At 39.8% G+C, this 25,589-nt stretch overlaps 3 protein-coding genes across 4 annotated transcripts in view; 2 read left to right on the plus strand and 1 right to left on the minus strand.

Moving 5' to 3' along the window:
* Positions 1-225: 225 nt before the first annotated feature.
* On the plus strand, positions 226-5,394 carry DNAJC14 (DnaJ heat shock protein family (Hsp40) member C14). The gene is made up of 7 exons (XM_052001786.1): positions 226-324; positions 658-2,109; positions 2,760-2,866; positions 3,142-3,261; positions 3,547-3,707; positions 4,122-4,224; positions 4,393-5,394. The coding sequence occupies exons 2-7, from the start codon at positions 715-717 to the stop codon at positions 4,616-4,618; spliced, it is 2,112 nt and encodes a 703-aa protein (XP_051857746.1). The 5' UTR covers positions 226-324; positions 658-714; the 3' UTR covers positions 4,619-5,394.
* A 111-nt stretch (positions 5,395-5,505) lies between these two features.
* On the minus strand, positions 5,506-7,873 carry ORMDL2 (ORMDL sphingolipid biosynthesis regulator 2). Its single transcript, XM_052001794.1, has 4 exons — positions 7,762-7,873; positions 6,882-7,187; positions 6,615-6,766; positions 5,506-6,013 (listed from the first exon to the last, which is right to left on the minus strand). Exons 2-4 carry the CDS (start codon positions 7,053-7,055, stop codon positions 5,878-5,880), a joined length of 462 nt encoding a protein of 153 aa, XP_051857754.1. The 5' UTR covers positions 7,056-7,187; positions 7,762-7,873; the 3' UTR covers positions 5,506-5,877.
* A 215-nt stretch (positions 7,874-8,088) lies between these two features.
* Positions 8,089-25,589, plus strand: part of SARNP (SAP domain containing ribonucleoprotein) — a 39,715-nt gene continuing 22,214 nt past the window's right edge. The window contains exons 1-9 of one of the 2 annotated variants that reach the window (XM_052001792.1): positions 8,089-8,201; positions 16,037-16,136; positions 16,446-16,492; positions 16,777-16,844; positions 19,203-19,254; positions 22,101-22,174; positions 22,590-22,618; positions 24,151-24,176; positions 25,499-25,567. In XM_052001792.1, the coding sequence (XP_051857752.1) occupies positions 8,166-8,201; positions 16,037-16,136; positions 16,446-16,492; positions 16,777-16,844; positions 19,203-19,254; positions 22,101-22,174; positions 22,590-22,618; positions 24,151-24,176; positions 25,499-25,567 (501 nt within the window). In that variant the 5' untranslated portion in view covers positions 8,089-8,165. Of the gene's footprint in view, positions 8,202-10,456; positions 10,534-16,036; positions 16,137-16,445; positions 16,493-16,776; positions 16,845-19,202; positions 19,255-22,100; positions 22,175-22,589; positions 22,619-24,150; positions 24,177-25,498; positions 25,568-25,589 lie in introns of those variants that run through there. The other variant, XM_052001793.1, reaches the window with a different exon arrangement.

Raw genomic sequence — 25,589 nt, forward strand, 5'->3', positions numbered from 1 at the left:
TCTCCTCCCCCCCATCTTCCAGGGCCGTACTGTGCTCTAAATTCCAGATTGCAGCTCGGGCGGACACGGGCCCTTTAAAGGGGTGGGTCTTCTTGCCAGCACGAACTGCCTCTCGCTGGATCGGACACGCGCGTGCCCCAAACCAACCGCTGTTGCTCCTCCCTTCCCTGCCGACCCCGGAAGTGAAAGTCTGCGGAGGTCGGCAGCAGCGGGGACGGAAGGCGGAAGCGGAGTCTGAGCGGGAGGCCGAGCCGGGGGAGCGGCTCTTGTAGCTCCCCCGGGCTCCGGACCTCGCAGGAAGGAGGGCGTTACTGCCGCTGCCTGGTTTGTCTCTCTTCGCCACCCCTGCCGCTTTAACCCCCGCGTCAGACCCAGCCTCGGGTTCCGGGGCGCCTTCCCCCAACCCCTCCGGCCCCGCCCCACCCCTCCCTTCTCTTCCCGCGGCTCCCCTGTTTCCTCGCCCTCTCCCGTTAGGAGCTCTTCCCCTTCGCGGGTTTATCTCCTTCCGCACGTGTGTGAGGCTCTGCTCCTCTGGTTTGCCTGAGGGCTTCATGATGGGGGACGGAGGAGACTGTGGCAGTTCCTGCTCTTTGACAAGTGGGTCTGAGCCGGGAGTAGGGAGAAGCTTCCCAATTTGACGCCTCCCTTTTGTTGCAGGCACCTGAAGTCTTCATGATGGCTGTGACCTAAATTCCTTCAGGAAGCCCCGGGGTCATGGCCCAGCAGCACCCCGGGGAAAGGAAGTTATACAGGGCACCCCACAGTGGCTCTTCAGTTTGGACTTCAGGGCCCACTGTGGGCCCCGACAAACTTTCATTCTCAGGATTTGGGGACTCGGTGGAGGCTGCACCCAATGGTACCTATTGCCTTACAAGACATCCTTGTGACACAAATTCACCTCCCCAGAGCCCCACCCACCAATCGGATCCAAGCCAAGGCACTCCAGGGGACCCAGGACCCCCTGGGGAGGGAGAAGACCTTGATCAGACTGAAGCATCTTCAGAAGAGGAAACGGGAGTGGACAAGGAACTTTCAAGGGACAATGGGGCTGGGGACCTGGAGGACAGGGACTCTTCCATCCCACCTGTACCATCAGTCTGTAATTGTCAGGGAGCTCCCAGTGTCCCTGAGGGGCCTTTCTCTGAGGGAGGAGATGGTTCATTTAGTAACTTTTGCACCTGCTGTACCCCCCCAGCCCTGGGAGAAGATGAAGATGATGAGGAAGGGTCCTCCAGGGTTCCCAGTGACCCTTCTCCTGTGTCCAGTGGAAAAAAGCCTCCACCCAAGAGGCAGCGGCATCGTATGCCAACCAAAGAGGAGCCTAGGGAGAGTGGTCGAAGAGACCCCCGGGCTTCCGGTCGACACCGATCTGGCCGGAAACGGAGCCAGGCAGACCGGCGTCGGTATTTGGTGGTGTGGGGATCAGAGGAACTGTACCGACTGGGGCAGAAAGGGTTCTGGTGGCTAATTGAATTGTTGGTGTTGGTGGGGGAGTATGTGGAAACTGGTGGGCACCTTATCTATTCTTGTGGACAGTTGAGAGGCAGTGATCTAGATCTGCTTCGAGTATGGGTGGGAAGCTGGGTAGGGCAGTTGGGGAGCTGGGCTCAGTTGGGGTTCCTGTGTCTGTGCCGGGGACTTTGCTATGGGGCAGGGCTTTTTTCCCACCTGCTCCGTCTCCTGTGTGCTGTGCTACTATTGGTTCTGGCCTTGCTGTTGGGCTGTCTTCAGCTGAGCTGGCGAGTTTTAGTGTGTATGGGAGATCGATTGGGTTGGCGGGCTCAGGCCTCCTGGCTTATCTCCAGGCTGGATTCACCTGTTGTACACCGATGTTGGACTTACCTCAAAGAAAGCAGGACATGGCAACAGTTGGTGGGGCTGGTGCAGAGGGGTTGGCTGGAGATTCCTTGGGTCAAGCAGAGGATCAACAGGCAAGGGGATGGCCCAGCATCTAGTGGGCGATACTGCCAACCTGGAGAGGAGGTGTCTCGGCTCTTGGCCATGGCTGGGATCCCAGAAGATGAGCTAAACCCCTTCCAGGTTCTAGGGGTAGAAGCCACAGCATCAGATATAGAACTGAAGAAGGCATATAGGCAGCTGGCAGTGATGGTAAGTATTTCCCTTGTTCCCTGCCCCATTTTAGTTGTTTTCTCCTGGGTAGAGAGAATGGGATGGTTGTGTGTAATTTCATGGCAGAAAGTTGAGGGGGAGCGCAGTTTAATTCTCGGTAACTCGTCATTATTGCCCCAATTGGTGGTTTGGTTTCTTGTCTTGTTTTACTAGTTTTTAAGGAGTCATTCAGCCATATTGCCAGTGACCTGGGTGATCAAGCAAGGGAGACTTCAACACTTGGAAATTTAGTCTGTTGGTATTTCATTTTCATTGAGATGTGAAAATAATTTGGAATAACAATGGGAAAACAGTGAGAAAAGGGGAGGTGCAAAAAGGATTGAGCTTAAAGAAGAGGAAGTTGAAGAATAGGTAAATAGGAATTTTTTAAAGGAGGTATGAAATGGAGGAAGATGATCAATATTTTGCTTGTTCCATTTGGAGGGAATGAAAAATTAGTCAAAGACATTTGAGGAGCAGGTTTAGGCATGAGTATTCTCCATTTATCTTATGAGAGAGGATTAGATGAACTAACTAGAGTTGTCACATCTTTGGGAAGTGTTTTAATATATGTGATTTTCCCAACTTTCGTCATGGAATCATTTTGGCTTTGAAACAGGAATTTGATTCTTCACCCTCTTACTTTGTAGGTTCATCCTGACAAGAACCACCACCCCAGGGCTGAGGAGGCCTTCAAAGTGTTGAGGGCTGCCTGGGATATTGTCAGTAATCCTGAGAGACGGAAAGAATATGAGATGTGAGAAATGGAAAAAAAAAAAAATTGCCATACAAGGGTGGAGTGTGTCAGAAGCAGAGAGAGGGCCCCGTGACTGAGGAGAGTAGGCTGTTCCTTGACTTCTGTTGCTGGTCAAAGAGAAGTATGGTACATCTAGGGCTGGAAGGGATCCCAGAGGCCATCTAGTTTAATCTCCTTAAAGATGGATAACTGAGATTAAAAGATGACTTACTCAAGGATTTTCTTATTTTTCTGGAAGTGCCCTGAGGCTATACCATACCTCTTTTTTACCCCAGGAAACGAATGGCAGAGAGTGAGCTGAGCAGGTCAGTGAATGAATTTCTGTCCAAGCTGCAGGATGAACTCAAAGAGGCCATGAATACTATGATGTGCAGCCGGTGTCAAGGGAAGCACAGGTGAGAAATGTGAGGGGGGGAAATGTCAGAGATGGAAGGGCAGTATAGCTTAGCGATAGGACAGTTGAGGTTTTCCCTTTAAAGCTTTTTATGGCTTTTTGTAAAGATTTGGAGTTAGTGGTTGTGAACCAAAGGAAGAAAAGTAATTTAATTACTAATTAGAAAGAAATGTGGCTCCTGGACATGTCTAATGATTGGTATCATTGTAACAAATAGTTTGTTAAAGTCAAAATATGCCTTGGCTACACTCAGGGTTAATGTGGGGGTTTTTGTGTTGGATGACAGGAGGTTTGAAATGGATCGAGAGTCTCAGAATGCTCGATACTGTGCTGAGTGCAATAAGATGCATTCTGCTGAGGAAGGTGACTTCTGGGCAGAGTCAAGCATGTTGGGTCTCAAGATCACTTATTTTGCCATGATGGATGGAAAAGTATATGACATCACAGGTATACTTCAATCTTACTTCAGGGGTTAGAATGTGAGTAACAGAGCAGAATGTTTAATTGTCTACGTTAACATAGTATACAGTACTACAGTAGATAACATGGAAACTAGTCTTGGGGGGGGCAGTTGGAGAGGGGTACAGTAGGTATAGAGTGTCTCTGGGCAAGTTACTTAATCCTGCTTGCCTCAGTTTCTTCATCTGTAAAATGAGCTGAAAAAGGAAATGACAAACTATTCTAGTACTCTGCCAAGAAAACTTCAGTGGATTCATGAAGAGTTGGACATGCCTAATCATTTGACTGAACAACTGTCTTGGGAAAGGCTTGGGACATATGCTTACATAGGATGGAGCTAGGATATTGATTTGTATTGTTTTGAGTCCTGTCATTTGATCTGATTCCCTCCCATGTTTGCAGAATGGGCTGGGTGCCAGCGTGTGGGGATCTCTCCAGATACCCACAGAGTTCCCTATCACATCTCATTTGGGTCCCGGATTCCTGGTCCTGGTGGGCGACAGAGGTGAGTAATGTTTTTTTCTTGTCTGTTGTTTCAGAGAACTGACTTGACAGAATTGTTTAATATCCTAGTGCATCAAGATGCACTGATTTAATACCTTTTCTTAATAAGTAAAATATCCATGTATTTTTAGGAGTGTTCATCTCACCACAATATTTAATTTTCCTGTAGAGCCACTCCAGATGCCCCTCCTGCTTCAGTTGCTGACCTTCAGGATTTCTTCAGTCGGATCTTTCAGGTTCCCCCAGGCCAAATGGCCAACGGAAATTTCTTTGCAGCTTCCCAACATGGCCCTGGGGCCACCCCATCATCCAGGCCAGACAGCTCCACAGCACCCAAAAGTTCAGAAGCCAAACCGAAGCGTCGGAAAAAAGTCAGGAGGCCCTTCCAGCGCTGATGCCCTGTCTCTTCCTCTTCTCCACCCTACCCAGCCTTAGTGTCAGGGAGTCATAAGGGCTGTGTACAGCATAGGATGGAATTTGTTTTGTTTTGTTTTTTAAAATTTTGAATATTTAAAAAGTTTCAAGCATTAACTGTTCACTCAGTGACTTGTGGGAAGCCACTGAATCCCCACTCTGGGAACTAAGAACTGAATCTTGTTTGATGACAATACCAAAGAAATAGTGGGGTGGTTGGCAGGAAGGGCCCTTGCCTAAACTATGGCTAAGATTGAGGTTGATGAATATTTTGTCGGGGACAGAGCTCTCTGGGATTTGGAGGGCTTTTACATTGTCCCTCTTTTTGAAGGCCAGGGTGATATTCATTTTGTGTTGGACCTTTGGACCCTCTTCTCTACCATCCACATTGGGAGATAAAGCAGAGGAGGCAGTTAGCCCTCACTTTCAGGGGTGGGTAAAAAGCTCAGGACCATTCAGGGAATGGGAATGCTGCCTCTTTTTATTCTGTGGTTCCTACCTAACCTCAGGGTTGTTTCTGCAAATATGGCTGATTTGACAATTAAAAAAGAAAAGAAAAAAGCAGACTCAAGTCCCCATGCCCTTGGGTGGATCTAGGAGGCAGAACAAGCACGTTTGTTGGTGGTTGTAGTGGGGTTCTCCCCAGCTATCCTTATGTAATCAAAGATTTTTTTTTAAAGTTCATATTTATATGTACATATCTATTTAAAGCCAGGGGATTTACCTTTCTATAAATACAACTGGCAAGCTATGCCTACCTCTTTTGTGTGCCCACTTCCCTGATCCTGTTCTCTTTGTGATGAGGCTTGCTAATCTGATACTATTTCTTTGTTGAATGGGGACAAAAATTTTTCAAAGAGCCATGGGATATAACAATAAGAAAAGATTTTATTTTTAAATTTGAGATTAAGAAGAATGTAGTTTTTTCTCCCTCCTTCGCCTCCCACAAAGTACTGCTGACTACTTTAAATTTAACATCTGAAAAATAGCTTGTTATAAAGAAATATATATAGCAATGATAAAAGGATTTGGAAAAGAAAAACTAGTACCGTACAGGAGTGTGGGCCCAGCCCCTATCCATCTTGCTTGATTTTAAGGAACCTGCCCTTACTTGTAGGGGAATTGTCCTTCCACTGCCCCCAAATTCATCTCCCTGGGGTTGACAAAAAAGGTCAGTTGTTCCTCGGGTATTGACGGTATTTTGTCCTCTAGCCTGCACCCTAGCGGTCATTGTCAAATCTTAGTACTTATTGATTCCAAAGAGACGGACACCATGAAACTGGGGTAACTTAGGTAGTAGTACGCTGAGTAGTGAAGCAGTATTGATGATAAAGTGAGCAGCATCATATTTGGTGTAGAAGCTTGCCAGGAGGTAGCTAGGGAGAGAAAGAAAATGATACTTAAAAAAAAAAAAAGACTGGCTTCAGCTGCCCTGACCTCTTAATATTCCTAAAGTTGCCTCCCAAGTCGATGACTTTTTGTTCCTTCATTAAAATGACCACTCTATCTCAGCTAATCCTAACTCCTTCTAAACTGTTGTCACATGAACATTTCTCATGATTGGAGAAGTTTATAGATTGAACAAAATGTATGACCAATGGAAAATGGTCAAAGCTATAATACTGCAAATGTCCCTTTGTCTCTGATGTTAACCCCCCTTCCTTTTACATCAGTTACACCTTCATTTGTTGTACACTTTAAAGAATCTTGCATCACTGAATTTAGGGTTTGGACTTTTCTCAAATCCTCCTATCCCCATTGCCACCACAGGGAGGCAGCAAGCCTATTTATAGCTTTCAGTATTGCACTGAATACACTCTACCCTCCCAGCATGGTTAGATCATGAGTTTATAGAAATTTTATAGTTGGTGCCTTCTATTTAACAAGTCCTCTTGGGGGCTTGTTTGATGACAATACCAAAGTATATAGGCCACCCCCTATGCTACTTAGCTTCTCCCTCACCCTTTTGGAACTCACAGCACAATGGGAGAAATACTGAGGAACTTTCTGGAGGAGGTGAACTGGAGCCCATAGTCCATCTGCTCCCAGTGTGTAAGCAGCCGGGCCTTGCCTTGATCGGGGGTCTCAAAAGGTGTCCCCTTCACAGTGTGCAGAAAGACATACATAGCCTAGGAGGGAAGAGAAGGTAGAGGACAAACTTTTCAACTATGAATTTGAAGCAGGTAGGCAAATCCCCAAGAAGTAAAAGTCTCGAAAGAAAATGGATTTAGGTTGGAGGCTCACCAGGTTATGGATGACATTGGTCAAGGTCCAGACTACGGGGATGCTGAAGAAGGGGATGCTGAGTAGAACTACATGCAGAAGGCCTACAAGGATGATATAGGCTAGCCAGATGCCTCGGCTGTTCATCACCCTTGTGTTGGGGTTCACCTCGCTGTGAGCCACCCCCACATTCATCCTGTCACAATAGTGAGTGAGGGAACTAGTTTCTCTTTGGTCGGCCTCCTTCAGTTACCGGTTTGGTGACTGCAATGAGCCTTGAACTTAGGGGAAGGAGGTGGAAAAGCCGCCTCTCTGGGACACCGAAACCTGAAAGATACAAAACATTTCCTGGGATGAGAGGAATTAGCCCGAAGGGAATGACTTTGCCCAAGGAAAGCAGGCCCAGAGGGTCCGGCAGGGGAGGGGGCGGCATGAAGACGAAGCGAAAGGGGTTGGGTCCACTCCTGTTCTAGGCGCAGCCCATTCTCCAGTACTCCGGGTTGGACCAGAGAATCGGACGAGGCTCGTCCGAGGGGAGGTGCAGCAGGAGTACTCGAGAACAAGCCTTCTATCCTCCTTCGTCCGGGGCTGCCATGGACGACAACCTCAGCGTGGCTACCTGCCGTTCGCTTCAGTATTTCCGCAAATCTTTAGAAGTTACGGGCATGTTTTGGGCCGTCAGTCAGCGGGGGCAGCCGGCGCTCCGGGGACGCTCCCCGGAAGGGGCATTTAGACTTCTTCCCTCAGGGCAGCCGGCAGCCCACGCCCGATCCCAGTAGCGTCCCGAGTTCCAGAAATCCTCCGGCGGTAGCCCGAGGTCCCATCCCTACCCCTCAGAGTTCTCCCTCATGATCGTCCTCCTCCCCCTCGGACCTGTTCCCTCACTCGCAACTCTCCTCACCTGGAGCTCCAAGGGCGACTCCCGCCAGCTTCAAGTTGGGCTACTTTTCCTTCACCTGTTTTCTGGAAGCAGCCGGGCCCTCGAACTGTTCCCCCATTGGTCCTCTAGACCCGGCGCTGCCGTGGTTCATTGGCCACCTGTTTTAGTGTTCAGCGTTACGATTAGCCAGCGTTCCCGTCACTCTGAATGGAGTGAATCAATTCTTCTCCAATCCCCTTAGCAGGCAAACCCTCGCGCAGGGGGAGGAGCCATGCTGGCTATTGACGAATGAATAAAGCTGATGGTGTAGAGTGGGAGTATAAACAACGACTATTGGGTGGTGGTGATCCTCTGAGTCTCGGCGGGAGCTCCGGAAGGCGGAGGCAGGAGGAGGGGGCCAAACTGGGGGCGGAGGGGGTGACAAGATGGCGGCGGAGACGGTGGAGCTTCACAAGCTGAAGGTACCGTGAGGGGCAGAGGCCCCGGGCATGGCTGGGGGCCGAGCTCTACGAGGTGACCGGTGCCTCCCTCTCCTCATTTCTTCTTCCAGGGCTTCCCTCGCTGTTGTCCTGCTCCTTTTCCTTGTTAGACTGCTCCTCTCTGGGGCCTTCCTCCTCCCCCCTCATGCTGGTCTCTCTCTCGTTCATTCCCCCTGCCATCTTTCCTCTCCGTTCGGGGTGCCCCTCACCTTATGTTTCCTCCCTGTTTTCTGCCGCCCTAGCTTTCTCCTGCTCTTTCTCAAGAGTGTATGATTCCCTCGCCTTCCGGGGACACGGGAGAAGATAGCACGTCAGTACCCTCCTTGCTTCTTGTTTCCTACGTCTCTGTCCCCGACCTCCTCTGCATTTTCCAACCCCCCTTTCCCCTCAGTCTTTCTCTTTGCCGAGTCCTGGAATCCTCAGCAAACTTGGGTTAGTGGCATCTACGTATGTTTGTGTGTCTGGGCGGTTTGCAAGGACGACTCAAGGATGCCTCCAACGACTTAGGCGATGTTATGGTACCCGAGTCCACCCTAGAACCTGGAAGAGCCTTGGCTTAAGGGACCCCCAGCATCCCTTCGTCTCACCTTAGGGACTTGATGGTCTTGGATGAAGCTACACACCTTCAGTGTCTTAAGAAAGCACTGGCACCTCTCCAGAGTACAAAAAGGTTTTCTTCCAAAAGAAATTTTTCTTCTTGTTTTGTTTTGGTTTGGTTTTTTTGCAAGTGTTATCCTCTGGGTAGTATGGACTGCTTGACTCAGAGTTAATATTTTTCTTGGAAGAAAGAAGTAAACCTCTTTTAGGTAAAAGAGGTATTGGTTGCTTTTAGGTATTCGTTTAGCATTTGGCAAACAATTCCCCTGTTAGATAGTGGTCAATCACTTTACTTTGGGAAACTTGAAATTGCCAACCAGGCTGCTTAATTTAAGCTAAAATACTGAGTTTATTTTATAATATTTTAAGTGCTCTACAAGATTTGTAAAATCTACATCACCTGGCTCATTGATGCTGACAGTCTAAACATATCTTATTGGGGAAAAAAAATGTCTATTTTCCTAGATATACTCTGAAATAGCTTTACATTTCCATACCATATCATTTTACTTCCCCTTCACCTTTGGACTGATTTCAGGCATTGATGTCTACTTTAAAAGCCAGGGATAAGGAGCAGGAGAGGAGCTTGTCTCTGTGCCATAGGAATTCTTAACTTTGACTGTCATTAACACCATTAGCAGTTTGGTGGAAGCCTGTAATTCAATTTTTAAAGTAATGTATTCAAATGCATAAGATGTAACCAATTATATTGAAAAACAGCTATCTTGAAAAACTTGTAAAAACAAGTTCACAGACCAGATTAACATCTAGAAACAGCTGAGTCTAATTTTTGAAATATTCTCTCAACTCTCAAAACATCTGAAGGAGTTTGACTTCATTACTTATCTTGAGATAGTCCTGCTTTTATTTGCTATTTAGGAGGGCTTCTTAATCAAGGGGAGGGGTATGTGGGTAGATTTCAAAAGGCCCATTTGGTTGGGGGGGGGGGGAATGTCATCTTTTCACTAATCTTTCACTGAAAGTTAGCATTTCCTTCCTCATATAAAACATTTTGAGGAGTTCATAAGCTTTACTAGACTGCTGAGGTGTTTGTAACAGGAAAAAAAAAAGGTTAAGAAGTCCTGGTTTGGAGCTCAACATTTTAATTTTTCTATCTTTATTATAAACTTTTGAATTTATGTGTGTCAATATAGTTTTCTTTAGGGATAAGATGTTGAGATTGGGTAGGAAAAGCGACTAGGAAATGGAGTTTTAGGCGATAATTGAAAAAGAATGATCTAAACACCCTTTTATTTCATTTTCATTTTTAAAAAAGATATTGTTTCAATGGGCATGCAGATTTCATATTAATATTCAAATTTCCTCTTTGGTCTGTAAGACACACACTCTCCCTGGGCCTCAGTTTCTTCCTCTATAAAATGAGGGAGCTAGATGGCTTCTGAGAGTGCTTCTGGTTCTAGAGCTGTGGTCTCTTGAGTACTATTATCTTGTGCAATGATTGTTTATTTTGCCTCCATCCCTATTGACTCTAAACTTATGAAAAAATGTAGAGAAATGCAACCTCCACAGATAAACTGACAAAAGAGAAAGTTGAGTAGTAGAGAGAAATGATTATTGAACAGGGATGGGGACTGAATCTGTGATTTCATTGTCATAGTGGTTTTCCATTAATTCTAGCAGCTTCTTGGCTTGTCTTTCATAACGTCTTGACTACAGTCCCAGCTCCTGGATGAGGAAACTCCCTCTTCTAATGCAGGTTGGCATCTCCTCTGCAACTTAGAATTGCTTAGAATACTAGGAAGTTAAGTGACTTGTCTAGAGTCACATAGCCATTGTTTCAGAGACAGGACTTGACCTCAGGTTTTTCTGGGATGAGCTTGTGTGAGGTGCCACACAAATCACTATAGGAAGGTAAAGCCAAATTATATCATGGGAATTCATTTAAACAGCCCAATGTTTAGACTAGCATTGACTCTGGAGTCAGACTTGGGTTCTTAGCCTACCTTTGATGCTTTTAACCTGTGTCCTTTTAGGCATGAATCACTTAATCTCTCTGGGCTTCAGTTTCCTCACCTGTAAAATGAGAAGGTTTTACTTAGATCGTTCTGAAGTTATCTTTGGCATTTAAATTCCTTATTTGGTTTCTGCCCTTTTTAAGAGATTTATATTTTAAGAGCTACTTTTGACAATTACTTAAACAATTATGGAGTGCTCGTTATATAGGAACACTGTAGATGTTATGGGGAAAAAAAAGAATTTATAAGTCAAGGTAAAGTACATGTCTTTGAAATGTAATATAGTTGATGGAAACAAATGTTCACATATGAACTTATTTGAAAAGAATTTTTTCCTTTTCAGGATGCTACATTTTAAAAGGATATGGACAATTGTTAGCTTATGTCTATATAATACTTCCTGGTTTATGTCCTCAACATTATAGTGAGATAGTTAGTGTTAACTATTATTATTTCCATTTTATTGATGAAGAAACTGAAGTGCGTGTTACTGGATTTGGTTGTGGTTATACAACTAGTAAATGTCAGATCCAGTATATGAATTTTGTTCTGACTTCATGTCAAATGTTCTTTCTTCTTATTCCATATCACCTCTCAAATTAGAATATGTCTGTAGTTAGATTAGCTGAATTGGTAAAAGGTCTGGAATCCTTGTCATGTAAGGATTGCTTGAAGGAACTAGGTATATTTAACCCAGAGAAGGGAAAAAACTTGGATATGCGATAACTATTGTCAGTTGTTTTTTTTTTTTTTTTAATTTTGAAAGTTTTTTTTTCTTTTTTGTATATTATATCATAATCATTACCTCAGGTCTCTTTATTATCTCTCCATTCCACTCACCAGTCAATCCCTATAACAAAAAACAGAAGCAAGTAATAAGTTTCAATATATATTGTATTCCACATCAATAGTTCCCATCATTGTTTATTAGTTTTCTAAGACAGTTCATTATAGTTCATAGTTAAACTCCTTTTTTACTCTTATTTTCCTTTACGTTAATATTCATTCTGTATATAATCTTGTAGTTATGTTTTCTTCATTTTGAATCAGGTCTTATAAGTTGTTTTGATTTCTTGAAATTTTCATATTTCTTACTGCAGTTTTTCCATTATGTTCATATGCCACAATGTGTAATGGTTTCCATTTTCTTGTTAATAATAATAGTGGGCCTCTATGTAATGTTTTAAAATCTGCCAAGTATTTTAATATATATAGGATATTTGAAGCTTATAGCAGCTCTGTGGGGTAGGTGCTGTTACAGTCCCATGTCATGTAGCCAATAAATACCCGAGTCAATATTCCAGCTCCAGTCTTCATGTAAGTCTGTCTACAAGACCACTTAGCTGCTTCCCAATACTGCTACTTATACTTAAATTCTTTTTCTCACTGACTCCCTTGGTGGTATTTGATAGCAGTGTAGTATATGAACACATTGGTATATATTTTGATATTTAGGATAGTTAGCCTACTTCACAGTACCACCAATAGTGTGCTAGTCTTCCCAAAGCTGTTTACTGTTTCTGTAGGTGTAAGGTGAAACTTTAGAGTTTTAATTTGTATTTTTCTCATATACTGATTGACATAGAGCAGTTTTTCATCTTACTTGATCATTTACTTTTCTTCTGAAACATGTTTGTCTGTAGCCTTTGTGTGGGTATACTCATAGTTATTTATCTTTTGAGGAGTGGTCCTTTAAATATTAAAGGTATTGTTAGGTGTTTGTTGTTGTTGTTTTTTTAATCGCTCTTAAACAACATTTTTTTTTTTTTTTAACTGTTTTATTTTTGTGTCAAGGACCCTATGTGGATTCCTCAGAATAATATTTTTAAATGCATAAATTGAAATATGTAAAATAAAGGAAAATCAATTACTTAAGTTCAGACTATTTCCTTAACACTCAACCCCGCTTGGTGGCTAGATTTAGTATCAGTGAGAAGTTTCATGACAGCAGGTTTCTGTTTAGCATAAATAAAAACTTATTAATTAAAGCTGTTTAAAAATATTTTGTGACTTACTAAACTCCTTGTCCACTTAAGGTTCTTGAACAGAGATTGAAATGGATTGTCTTTCAGACTTGCATAGAACATCCTATATTGGGTGTAAGGTTGAACTAGTTAATCTCCAAGGTTTATCTCAACTATGAATTAATAATTTAATTAATTTTGAACACAACCTAAATATTAACATGTGCAAGATTATTTTATAAATTAGCATACCCAGACATAACATTAGTAAATATTTTTGAGTACCTACTATATATTATAATGTAGCACATAGAAGACTTCAACATTTAGTTGGAGAGAGAAGAATGAAAACACATGAAAAGCTTAATAACAATTCACTATTGTAATAAGATGTCACTGATTAACATCCTTTGCTGTAGTTATGCAGAAAATTGGTGAGAGGTCAGTTAAGGCACAGATCACTTAGGATGAAGGAGGTGGGGGGTGGGGATTTGAACTTCATCTAGACTGCTAGGTAGGATATAGATAGGGAAAAGGGTTTTGTAATCAGAGCTTAGCATAAGTAGAGGTAGAAAATTGTATTAAGCATTGGGAAGTGATGAAGGAAATGATCATTGTAGAAGAACTAAGTTTTTTGATTCTGGCATATTTTTTCGGTTGTTGTTTGCTTGGTTGTTTGCTTTTTGAAGGGGCTGAATTGACCTACCTGCTCTCATGGTTCTGGTCCTAATTTCTTCCCATATTTATCAGAATTTCTATATGCATACTTTACTTTCTATGCATCTATCTTAACTGACTTCTTATTCCTCTCAGCCATAGCACTAGAAACTTTTGGAGAGTAATATTACCTGTATGGGATTCACTGCAGGACGTAATTTTTATCCTGGGATAAAATCACTATTTACTTTATGTTAATTTAATGTTATTGGTGCCCTGACAGCCAGTGTCTTAAAATCAACAAACTGAAATGAAGGATGTACCTGTTTTCTAGTGAGCCCACACTCACACACTTATTCATAGAAGTCTATAATGGGTGCTTAGATAAGGAATGAAATTTCTGTTTATTAATTCCAAGAGACCAAAAGAATTAAGAGATTTCAATTAGTGGACTCTTAAACATAACTTGAAGAGTGAGGTTCATGTCTTCTAGGGCCTGAGGTTACATATATCTTTCCCCAGGGAAACTATATATTTAGTACACTGTAATTTGCCCAGTTATTTATTTGTTTTTTTAAATCAAGGATGAGGAGAATGGTTCCAAATAATTCAGAACAATAGAGATAATGCAGAAACAGATTTTTTTTTTTGTTTGCGTTACATTTTTAAAATGTATGAAGTTTTTAAAGTAAGAAATTTATTTTTGTTTTATGATTATTTTCATACACTTGCCAGCACAAGTACTACCTCTAGAAAAACTTGATTTTTTTTGGGGGGGGGAGGAGGGATAAAAATTTAAGGGAAGAAATTAGAGATTTATGATACCACATAGGGATATATGTAGGTTGGAACTTTATTGAGGTCATTTTAATGTTTTGAATCTATCCCTTTAAATAATCCTATCACAGGGCATAATAACCCAAGGAGATCAAAGACTGAAATAGTTCCAATATAATAGGAAGTTATCATAGCGGCATTTTTTGTGGTAGCAAAGAACTGGAAACAAGATGTCCATTATTTGGGGAATGACTGAACAGATTCTGGTAATAATATAATATTATATGGCAAGAATTGAGGAATATGAAGATGTAAGATAAAACATAGGAAGAATTGTTTAAAATAAGCAGAATCAGAAGAATAAGAGACACAATGATGATGTAATTTAAATGAAAACTTCACTAAAGAGCTTGGGAATGGTTCTAGAGAATAGATAATGAAACATATGCCATTGTCTGGCTAGAGATATACCAGAGCAGAGTGTTTTATATATTGTCACATGTGATTGTATATCTTTTTTTGTGAGGATAGTTCATTTCTGGAAATGGATGAGATGGTATTTCTAGAAGTAACTATATGAGAAGAAAACATATTAATAGAATTTAGCTTTATTTTAAAAAGTGTTTTTGAAGATATTAGGAAGATGGATTAGCTTTGTTAGCCAGGTGGTTGATAAGATAAAGATAACAGTTAGAAGTTGGGACTGTCTTTCATTTTTTGGTATACTTTATCCTGGGGTGGCCACCTCACTCTCCAGATAAAGAAATGATTGTGTGTGTGTGTGTGTGTGTGTGTGTGTGTGTGTGTGTGTGTTTGTGTGTGTGTGTATGTATGTATAAATGTAAAACTATATAAATGATATATTTTGTTTTTTATACCTACGTTTCCCACAGTATCTGTCCTGGAGAGATACTTACAATGAACTTTTTAAAAATAATAATTGCTTTTTGTTTTCAAAATATATGCCAAGATATACAAAACCTTGTGTTCCAAAATTTTCTCCCTCTCCCTTCCCCTCACCCTTCCCCTAGATAGCAAGTAATCTAGTACATGTTAAGCATGTATAATTCTACTACACATATTTCCATACTTAGGCTGCACAAGAAAAATCAGATCAAAAAGGGAAAAAATGAGAGGGGAAAAAAAGCAAGCAAACAACAACAAAAATGGTGAAAATACTATGTTATGATCCACATTCAGTCCCCAGTCTTCTTTCTGGATGCAGATGGCTCTCTATTGCAAGTCATCACAAGTAATGAATCTTAAAAAGGGAAAAAGAAATAAATGTTCAGTGAAACTAACTGATATAAGAAAAGTCTGACATTTTATGCAGCATTCCAAAAAAGTATAAGATACATTTTTCTTACCTCTTCTTTGTGGCCAAGTTTTTTCACAGCATTTCATTTCTATATTTTTACTGCTTTTTTTCTTTCATTTCTGTTGTCATTGTATATATTATTTTCCTGGTTCTGGTTACTTCTCTTTATATCACTTCACGTAAGTCTAACTGTGCTTCTCTATATTCATCATTTCTAATTGTACAATCATGTTTTATTACATACATGTGCCGTGTTTGTTTAACTATTCCTCAATTGATTGGTATCTACTTTATTATAGCTTTATTATAGCTATTATAGAGATGCTGTAGATGGGGGACAGGGAGACTTACTTTTTATCATTAATCTCCATTTGGTATATGGCCAGTAAGAGAATCTTGAATAATTCTAAATTACTTTCTAGAATCATTGAACTAACTTAATTTCTTCAACTCTGCATTAATGGATTAGCTCTCTTTTTATCTACTTGGTGCATCTCTGGAACTAAGAAATTTCTTATATTTTCCTAGCTTGCTGAGCTGAAGCAGGAATGTCTTGCAAGGGGCCTGGAGACCAAAGGAATTAAACAAGATCTTATCAATAGACTCCAGGCTTATCTTGAAGAGCATGGTAAGTGTTTACTGGAACTTGAAAGTAACTTATATATGCTTTCCCCCAAGAAAACTTATAGGTATTTGCTATATTTTTATCAGTTATTTTTACCAAGAAAGAGGAGATAATCCAAAACTGTAGAGATAATTGCAAAAATGATTTTTAAAAAAAATTGTTTTACAATGCATTGATTTTCGTTTCAGGAGATCTATATCATTCATATTGATTTTTGCTTAGGCTAAACTTCAAATTTTATTTTTCTCTCTAAATAAAGATTAAGCTTTGCATTATTCTTTGTGTTAATATATGTGTTTTCATTTTCTGTAGCTGAAGAGGAAGCCAATGAAGAAGATGTTCTGGGAGATGAAACCGAGGTAACTTGGAAAAGTTTGATATTCTTTAGTGACCAGTTAGTGCCATGTCATAGTTCTATGATTTTACTATTAGTGTGTTTTAGAATAATCTTTACTTGTTGGAAGGGCTGTTGCTTTTCCTGAAAATAGTCTCAGAGCTGGAAGGCACATGAGAGATGACTTGGTGTCCAATTATGAGAGAGAATATATATGGTAAGGGGAAAAAGTTCCAGGGGTACTCACTGTGGCATTCTGAAAATCTTTTTGCTGATGAATGTTTCAAATTTACTTTGTGCTGATTTCAGGAAGAAGAACCAAAGCCAGTAGAAATACCTGTCAAAGAGGAAGAGCCTCCAGAGAAAACTGCTGATGTGTAACTATCTCTTGCTCAACTCCCTTTAAAAATTAGACTATGGAATTAAGGCAATTTTGATTAGATTGAGTTTGATGGCTCTTCGAGTTTCTCCAGAAAAGCATGTTTAGAATATATGAGGAATGGCCACTATATTGTCCTTTCTTGTAATGCTTTCCACTCTTGAATGGACTGCATGTTTTCATTCCAAATTCTCTCTATATGGTTATAGAAAAGTAAAACAATTTGTTCCCACGTCACAGAGTAGATATTCGTTATTGGGTGACTAATATCTAGGCCTGTAGTGATGCCTTTAAGCTCTGCTTTTCTATTAGAGGAACAACAGTAGGTGAACACATAAATGTTCTCTGCTACGATAGGTAGAGTAAGGGAAGATGGTTTTGAGGAGAAAAGGAGATCTATATCTGTCTTTTTTTTTTTTTTTTTTTTTTTTTTGTAGGGGAGGCCTGGGCACTAGAGTAAAAATTGGATCTCAGTTTACCTAAATTTTGTTAGCAAACTTATTACTTTTTTTAAGGGGTAGGGTGTCTTATTTTCCAGATACCCTTTGGGGGCTTCCATCATATTTAGAGTATCTTTAATATCTTTTAATTTCAATTGAATCTGCTTCTTATAGCTGTATTACCTCTGTTATTTCTGTTAGTCTAAGTTAATTGAAGACTTTAGTAGCTAGAAATGATGTTTGAGAACTGCAGTGCCTATCCATTATCCTCTGGAACAAACAGAATGGTTTTTGTCGTTTTTTGATCAGATGATTTTAATTCCTAGAATTAATGAGGTTAGGGCAAGGGAACTTTGAAGACCTATTTTCAGATTATATGTGTTTGCTTGAAGCTCTTTTGGACTAACTTAGCTACCTGGACTAACCTGGTGCAGAGAGTATTTATACCTATAGATTGTGTATAGTTTTATTTATGAATATGGAAAGAAGAGATTTCTTATTGGAACAGTTTAATGGACATTATGATGTCTTTTTTTACTTCTTGAATTTAATTGAGTAGAGGCGAATTGAAGCAGAGAGGAAGGAAGCTCCCTCTCTGGGGTTCCCTTTCTACCATGAAGTACTGAAGTGATTTGTACATCAAGATTGGAATGTAGAGGAAGTTGTTAGCCGGGGGAGGGGGGATTTGGGGGAGTAGTGGTGGTGATGGCGGTATGTGTGTGGGGGGGTGGAAGTGAGAGGTAGGGGGTGCTGTTCTTTTAATGACGTTGGACTTCAAGTAAGACATTAAACTCCTGAGCTCTATATGCCTAAACTGTAGGAAGTGGGGGGAGGGAGAGAGAGAGACAGACAGACAGAGAGACACATAGAGAGTGTGTGTGTGTGTGTGTGTGTGTGTGTGTGTGTGTGTGTGTAGGTGTGTGTGTGTGTGTGTGTGTGTGTAGGTGTAGGTGTAGGTGAAAGATCTCCAAATTTATAAGAGAATGGTGATACCATGTAAGAATGGTTTAAAGCAACTCCCTTTATCTTAACTTTGGTCTAGGATTCCTCCAGATGCCCTTCAGTTTCTAGTTTGATTAACTGGGCACAGTTAAATAGGGCAGAGCTAAGTTATAGTCAGCAGGGGGCACCTCTTGCCTAACTCAGAGTATAGGGTGTTCTGACAAAAGGGTGGAGGGGAGGAACGAGTTCCTGTTCCAGAATTGCTTCCTCTGAAAATGTCATTAAACCATTACTACCTTTCAGGGCATCAAATGGGAAAACTGTCCAGGAGACTGGAACAAAAGCCGCCCATGCCTCTAAATAAGGGACCTTAATGAGGCTGGTTATGACCCACAGTTTTATGGGAGTTGTTTGGTGGAGCGTTAATGCCCTTCCATTTATCCTGGGTACTTCCGAACTTTGTCTCCCGCCCCTCTGGTCCCCCCGCTTTTGTTTTCTCTCTTAAACCTTTTGACCAGAGACTCAGCCATGTTTTCCTAAGACAAACTGACCTCCGCCTCCTTCCTCCTAATTCCCTTTGGCATTTTCATTTGTCCCACTTCCAGGGTTCCAGCTGGAGTTGTAAGCCTCTGAGAAATGGGGAAAACAGACCTTATGGAGTGTACATATGAGTTGTGATGTCAAAAGCAATAACTGATATCAAGAAAATAGTTATTAGGTCAAAAAGGAATGGAAAGGTTCTTAGAACAAGGGTAATGATCTCTGGTGTGTTGCTATGCATGTTTCTTTTCAAATTCCTGAAAAAGGGATCTTTTCTGATTTAAATTATTATATTTTAGTTATCTGCCATGTCATTTTGTCTTTTCAGTGGGTGGCAGACCCCCAAATCCATATTGGAAATGTCAAGTGTCAATCATAGTGTCTAGTTATAGATTATCAGGATTTTAAAATTTGTTCTTTTCCTTCCCCTCCAGGGCAGCAGAGAAGAAGGTAGTGAAAATCACATCTGAAATACCACAGACTGAGGTAAACATTTTTCTCTGTTTATCTCCTTGTTTATCTTTTTGGGAAGCAGTCTTTTTATTTTATATTCCCTCATTCCATTTGTGTTTTCTTTCACCCTTTATTTTTAGGTTGAGAAATGGTATAGTTTCTTTATATCTTCCTATCCTCTCAATTTCTCTTGTACATTTCTTGTTTAATAGCTTATGGGAAAATATTTGGATTTTTCTGTAGGACAGTTAGTCTTCTGTTTTCTAACATTATGGATTCAATGGCAACCACATAAGATCTAAGCATCCATTATGTGATCTGTGTATGTGCACATTTAGCGAGTTCCTGCTATCATGTATGCTTGCTAGCCTATATGTGTTTGTGTGTGCTTGTGCGCATGCACAAGGTAATTGGGGTTAAGTGACTTTTCCAGGATCATACAGCTATTAAGTGTCATGTTTCTGAGGCCAGATTTGAACTCAGGTTCTCCTGCCTCCAGAGCTGGTGCTCTATTAACTGTGTCACCCAGCTGTCCCATTATATGCTCTTTTGGTCAGATGTAGTCCATCTTACTTTGGGATGTAATTTGCCTGAGATTTTCTGTAAAAAAAAAATATTGGTCTGATAAATTTAGCACATATGAACCTAGTAGGCCAATAGAACCTTCCTTACTACTCTGATACTGCTGTATCAACTAACTGTTGGTTTGCCTAGTGTCATAGTAGCAAGTTCGAATCAGTTATTGTATTTGTAAAAAATGCACAAAACTTGTACATACATTTTTGATCTTTTGGCTGACTAAAAAAAAAAAAACCGGTGTCCCCTAACTCAAGGTACTAGAGGCCAACAGCTAGGGGATTGAATTTATGAGAAGTGGTTGGTAACAAATTTAGTCAGTTGACTCCAAGGGGATTTCTTTTCTTTTTTTTTTTTTTAAATTTAATTTTATTTAATAATAACTTTGTATTGACAGAATCCATGCCAGGATAATTTTTACACAGCATTATCCCTTGCAATCACTTATGTTTCGTTTTTTCCCCTCCCTCTCTCCTCCCCCCCACCCCCAAGATGGTAAGCAGTCCTATATATGTTAAATATGTTGCAGTATATCCTAGATACAATACACATTTGCAGAACCGAACAGTTCTCCCGCTGCACAGGGAGAATTGGATTCAGAAGGTAAAAATAACTCAGGAAGAAAATCAAAAATCAAATAGTTCACATTCATTTCCCAGTATTCCTTCTTTGGGTGTAGCTGTTTCTGTCCATCATTTATCCAATGAAACTCAGTTAAGTCTCTTTGTCAGAGAAATCCACTTCCATCAGAATACATCCTCATACAATATCGTTGTCGAAGTGTATAATGATCTCCTGGTTCTGCTCATCTCACTTAGCATCAGTCCATGTAGGTCTCTCCAAGCCTCTCTGTATTCATCCTGCTGGTCATTCCTTACAGAGCAATAATATTCCATAACATTCATATACCACAATTTACCCAGCCATTCTCCAATTGATGGGCATCCATTCATTTTCCAGTTTCTAGCCACTATAAAAAGGGCTGCTATAAACATTTTGGCACATACAGGTCCCTTTCCCTTTTTTAGTATCTCTTTGGGGTATAAGCCCAATAGAAACACTGCTGGATCAAAGGGTATGCACAGTTTGATAACTTTTTGGGCATAATTCCAGATTGCTCTCCAGAATGGCTGGATTCGTTCACAACTCCACCAACAATGCATCAGTGTCCCCGTTTTCCCGCATCAAGGGGATTTCTTTAAAAATAAATTTTTACATGATTTATATTTTCTATTGTATTCCTCCCCCTCCCAGAAAGCCAAACCTTATAACAGGTTTCTAAGTAAGTAAAAAATTCAGCAAAACTTTTATATTGAAAAAATCTGTCATTATATACAATATTCTACATCCTTGATTCTTCCACGTCTGGAAAGAAGCAGAGGGAAGTGCTTTTTCATATTTCTTTAAACTTGGTTTTCATTTACATTGTTGTATTTAAGTATGTTGTTTTCCTGGTTTTCCTCAATTCATTTTGTAGTATTTCATGTAAGTCTTCCCTTGTTTCTCTATAGTTATCATTTTTTACAGCACATTAATGTTCCATTACTTTCATGGACTACAGTTTATTTAACTATTCAAATAATGAGCATCTTTTTTGTTTGCAATTAAGAGATTTTTTAAAAGTTTATTACTAGTAGCTGTGAAGTCTTATTGTATATTCATCTCAAGTTTTGAGGTCAGATATCACTAGGAACTTTTTGTTTTGTACTCATAGAATAGTGAGTTAATAAACCCTTTTGGGATAACACAGAGCGTACTGTTCATTCTTAAAGTTAAAGGTACCCAGCTTGACAGGAAATTTTCCATTCTTGGTTTTGGACCCAAGTCATCTTTTTGGTTCCTTCAGAGAATCACCCAGAGGTAGCTTATATCTTTAGCTTTATTCTTTTTCTTCACTGAATCAAATCAGTCAAGAAGCACTTATTAAGTTATAAGTAGTGAACAAAAATGAAACCATTCTTCCTCTCAAAGAGTTTACATTCTGTTGGAGAGAGAGATTAAATTCATCATGCTTTTCTCCTCCACCCCCACCTCCTCGTTTTTGTTTTCGGGGTTGTGGTGAATTCATTGTGGTTTCCATGTTTTTTGTTTTTGTTTTTGTTTTTTTTTCCTGGAAAAGAACTCTGGAATCCAATCTTTGCTCTTGAATACTGCCTGAGTAAGTTTCCTGGGGTTGGCATTGTTATTAATCTTGTTATAAGGAGTTCTCAATGTTCTAAAGAGCTAATAATCTGGACTTCTTTTTCAAAAGAGGCCATGTTGAAAGCTCAATGGATTTTCTTCTCCTCTTTCTAATCTTTCAGAGGATGCAGAAACGAGCTGAGCGATTCAATGTACCTGTGAGTTTGGAGAGCAAGAAAGCTGCCCGTGCAGCTCGGTGAGTATTTTTTAGTTATGAAAATTTAAAGAACATCTATAAGGATGGCAACAGGAATGGCCATATCTATGGGGTATGACTGTATTCCACAAAATGTGGAGCATTTTCTAAGCATTTCTGTGGATTCAAACCTATCATCAACAGGTATGACCTCATTGCTCAATAGATAATATTGTTGAATGCCAGTTCTAATTCTTATAAAGGATTTCTGTAAGCTTACCTTTGTGGACAACTTTTTTTCTTCAGCATGAGGGGGGAAAAAACTAAATCTCTTTCATGGGGTTGTTAGAATTAGCTAATGATTGCAAAGCTGGAGATCACAAGCAAAAAGGGCCATATGTAGGCTTGACAAGAAACAAGAGAGAGCCAGGAGTGTGAACAGCTTCCTAATTCAGCTTTGTTTCTCTTTCTATAGATTTGGCATTTCTTCAGTTTCAGCAAAAGGTAAGAAAACAGAGGGGACACTGTCATAGTTTTCTCTTATTTTTCTCAAGAATTTTTTTGGTTTTTGATTTGTTTGGAGTCTCAGGCTGGGTTTCCCCAAATTAGAAGAATAGCTTTTGGATAGAAGACCTTGAGAAATCATCTCATTTCTCTTAAATTATGCTTATAATTAAGCCATCCTTGGTAAATTAAGGAAAAATGACTCTGGGGTTCCAGAAGTATGTTCCAGCATTTGCCTCCCCTTTCTGATAATCTCCAGGGAGGATGGTTTCCAGATTTGCTAATTAATTCTAACATCTCAGTTTTTAAAACAATTCATTTTATGTATTGACACTAGCAATGGGCCTAATTTGGTGAAGTATACAAAAGGAAGAGTCTTTTCATGTAGAAGAAAATGAGGAATAAAAACAAAAGTTCCTACATGCAGAACTTTTTGTCCCATAATCAGAAGTTGTTCCCAGTGATTTGGGAGTTATTGTAAACTGTTCTACAAAGAGCAGCCAAAATGATATTATTGGGGGGGGGGGGGTTGGGGTAGAGAGGGGAGAAAAAACCTACAAGATAATGAGAGTACTCTGAGAGTATTTGGAAACAAAACAGAAAAAAATCTATATAAAAACCATGGAATATCTACTCTAAGAATAATGGATGCAGTTTTGTTTATTTGTCTCAGAGATGGAACTAAAAAATATCAGAGAAAGGAAACTAAAATGAGGGCAATGAAATTCTGCTTGGATGGACTAAAGATTAGGATACTTTTCAAAGAAAAACCTAATATAGGAGATGAGTAAAATTAAAGTAAACACAGACTTATTAAGCCTTGGGGTTCTAGAGTGAGAGACAATCTCTTGAAACAAATGAATTAAAACAAAATTTTAAAGATAATTTTTTTTCATATGTGTGATAAACTTTTTTTTTTTTTTTTTAAATCAGTCCTGTTTCATAGTATGGAGAGCTCTCAGTGAGCGAGTTCTCTCTGCCAATGCATATTGGCACTTTTCTGTAGCTTATGGTCTTAGAATTACCTGGGATATTGAGAAGCTTCCTAAATCCAATGCCAAGTCTCATTTACTATTTCTGTATATGATACAACATGTCCCTTTTACTAAACTCTAAGGGAAATTTATGGTAACTCAGTACCTCAACTTATAGCAGAAACTTTAAAAGCAAAAAGTGTTAAAATTGATTTGGATAAATTTATGGGTGGTAGCTACATAATTAGGTATTAAGAGAAGTTAGCCTTTGAGATTGATATCAAGAATTGATAAATATAGTATCTTCCTTTTCAGCATTTTAAGAGAGAATAATTCTAGTTAAATTGACAATGAGTCTGCTCTGTTAAAGTGATACTGACTTTTTTTGGTCTAAATTGATTCCATTTGTTGCACTTTGATTAGTAGTTCCTCCTTGTCTTAGTGAGAGTAATGAGTAATGAGTAAATGTCTTTTTATGTTACATGTTGGCTATTTCCTCTTGAGGACTATGTATAACTCTTTTCAAATAGTAAATTGGATTTGTTTTTGCTTCCTCAGGTTTATCGTCAGACACGAAACCTATGGTAAGAAATCTACCCCCCTTCCCCTCCCCTAGTAGAATCAGATTTTTTTCCCCTTTAGAAAATAAGATTTTAAAAGTTAGGAGCAATTGATAGCCTATAGCAACATTAAGGCTTATATTCTGGAGGTTTACTTAGTTTCTTAAAAAGGAACAGAACATGTATTTTAACTCTACATATTTATTTTTTAGATCTAGGGACTATTAAACTTTCTCTTCATATTCTTTTTGAGCTCAGAAAATCCTGATGTCAGAAGAAGTGGGTAGTCAGTTGGAGAAACTTAATCTCTCTCTGTACTGCTTGTCTCCATTTCATCAGGAGTAGAGAATTAGCACACTTTTTCTGAGTCACATTTATATTTTATTCATTTTCTTCTGCATGCAAAGATTAATTACCTACAGAGCCAGTGAAGAACATACTTATCTCTTAACTCTGGTGCTATAGCTTTAGACCTTGTTGATATCTAACTTAATTCCTATCTCCAAAAATCTCTTTATTAACTCTGCTTATGGTTACAGTTTTGCATTATGAAGAAAAATTAAAAACAATAAAATTAGGGTTGGAAAGTAATGAAAATTGGAATAAGATGTCCTGTAGCACAGCGTGGCCATTCAGATGCTTTTGGGCTAACATAAGCAATGGGAAGCAATTATGGAGGGGAAATGCTCCCTCACACCTGACCCTTAAGAACTCTTCCTTTTGGAGATGCTGTTCAATGATGTGATTAGAATGGGTTGAGTCCTTAACTAAACAGAGACTTTTGTAATGCTGGGTTTTTACTACCAGAACTTCAAGGAAAGGGGAGATAAAATAAGTTAATATCAATAATCTGTGGATTTACCTTTTGAAAAAAACAATGAGAGCAGCATTTAGTTTCTACTTTAGCCAAGAGGAGATAGAAACTGAATTTTCTATAACATGCAGATATTATATTTTGAGTCAAACATTTTGAGTTAAAAATGATGAATATTATAAGTAGCAGGGGAATGGGGGGGTGGAGTTGGGGTGGGTCGGGAGATAAATTTTTTAAGCTGCTGCCTGATCTTAAGTCCCACTTAAAATTATTACCTTAGATCATTTTGCAAAAGATAAACCCAAAATTTCAAAATGTTTTCAATTTCAGTGATCAATGGAATAAATCGGTGCCATTGTTTCCTTGATAAAATTCATCACAGCATTCTTGAGACATAGAAATATCAAATTGATGGACTAAAATAATATCTTCACTGTTTTGTGTAGGTTTTTGCATGGCACTCTGCTTTATTTTAGTATTTTCTTCTTTGAATTTTGAAAAATCTACTTATCTGTCTCCCTTGTTTTTGTAGGTAAACATGGATAAATTAAAGGAAAGGGCTCAAAGATTTGGTTTGAATGTCTCCTCAGTCTCCAAGAAGGTAAGGTGTTTTGGCCCTAAGA

This window comes from Antechinus flavipes, chromosome 5 (genome assembly GCF_016432865.1).
Source record: "Antechinus flavipes isolate AdamAnt ecotype Samford, QLD, Australia chromosome 5, AdamAnt_v2, whole genome shotgun sequence".
Taxonomy (NCBI): Eukaryota; Metazoa; Chordata; class Mammalia; order Dasyuromorphia; family Dasyuridae; genus Antechinus; species Antechinus flavipes.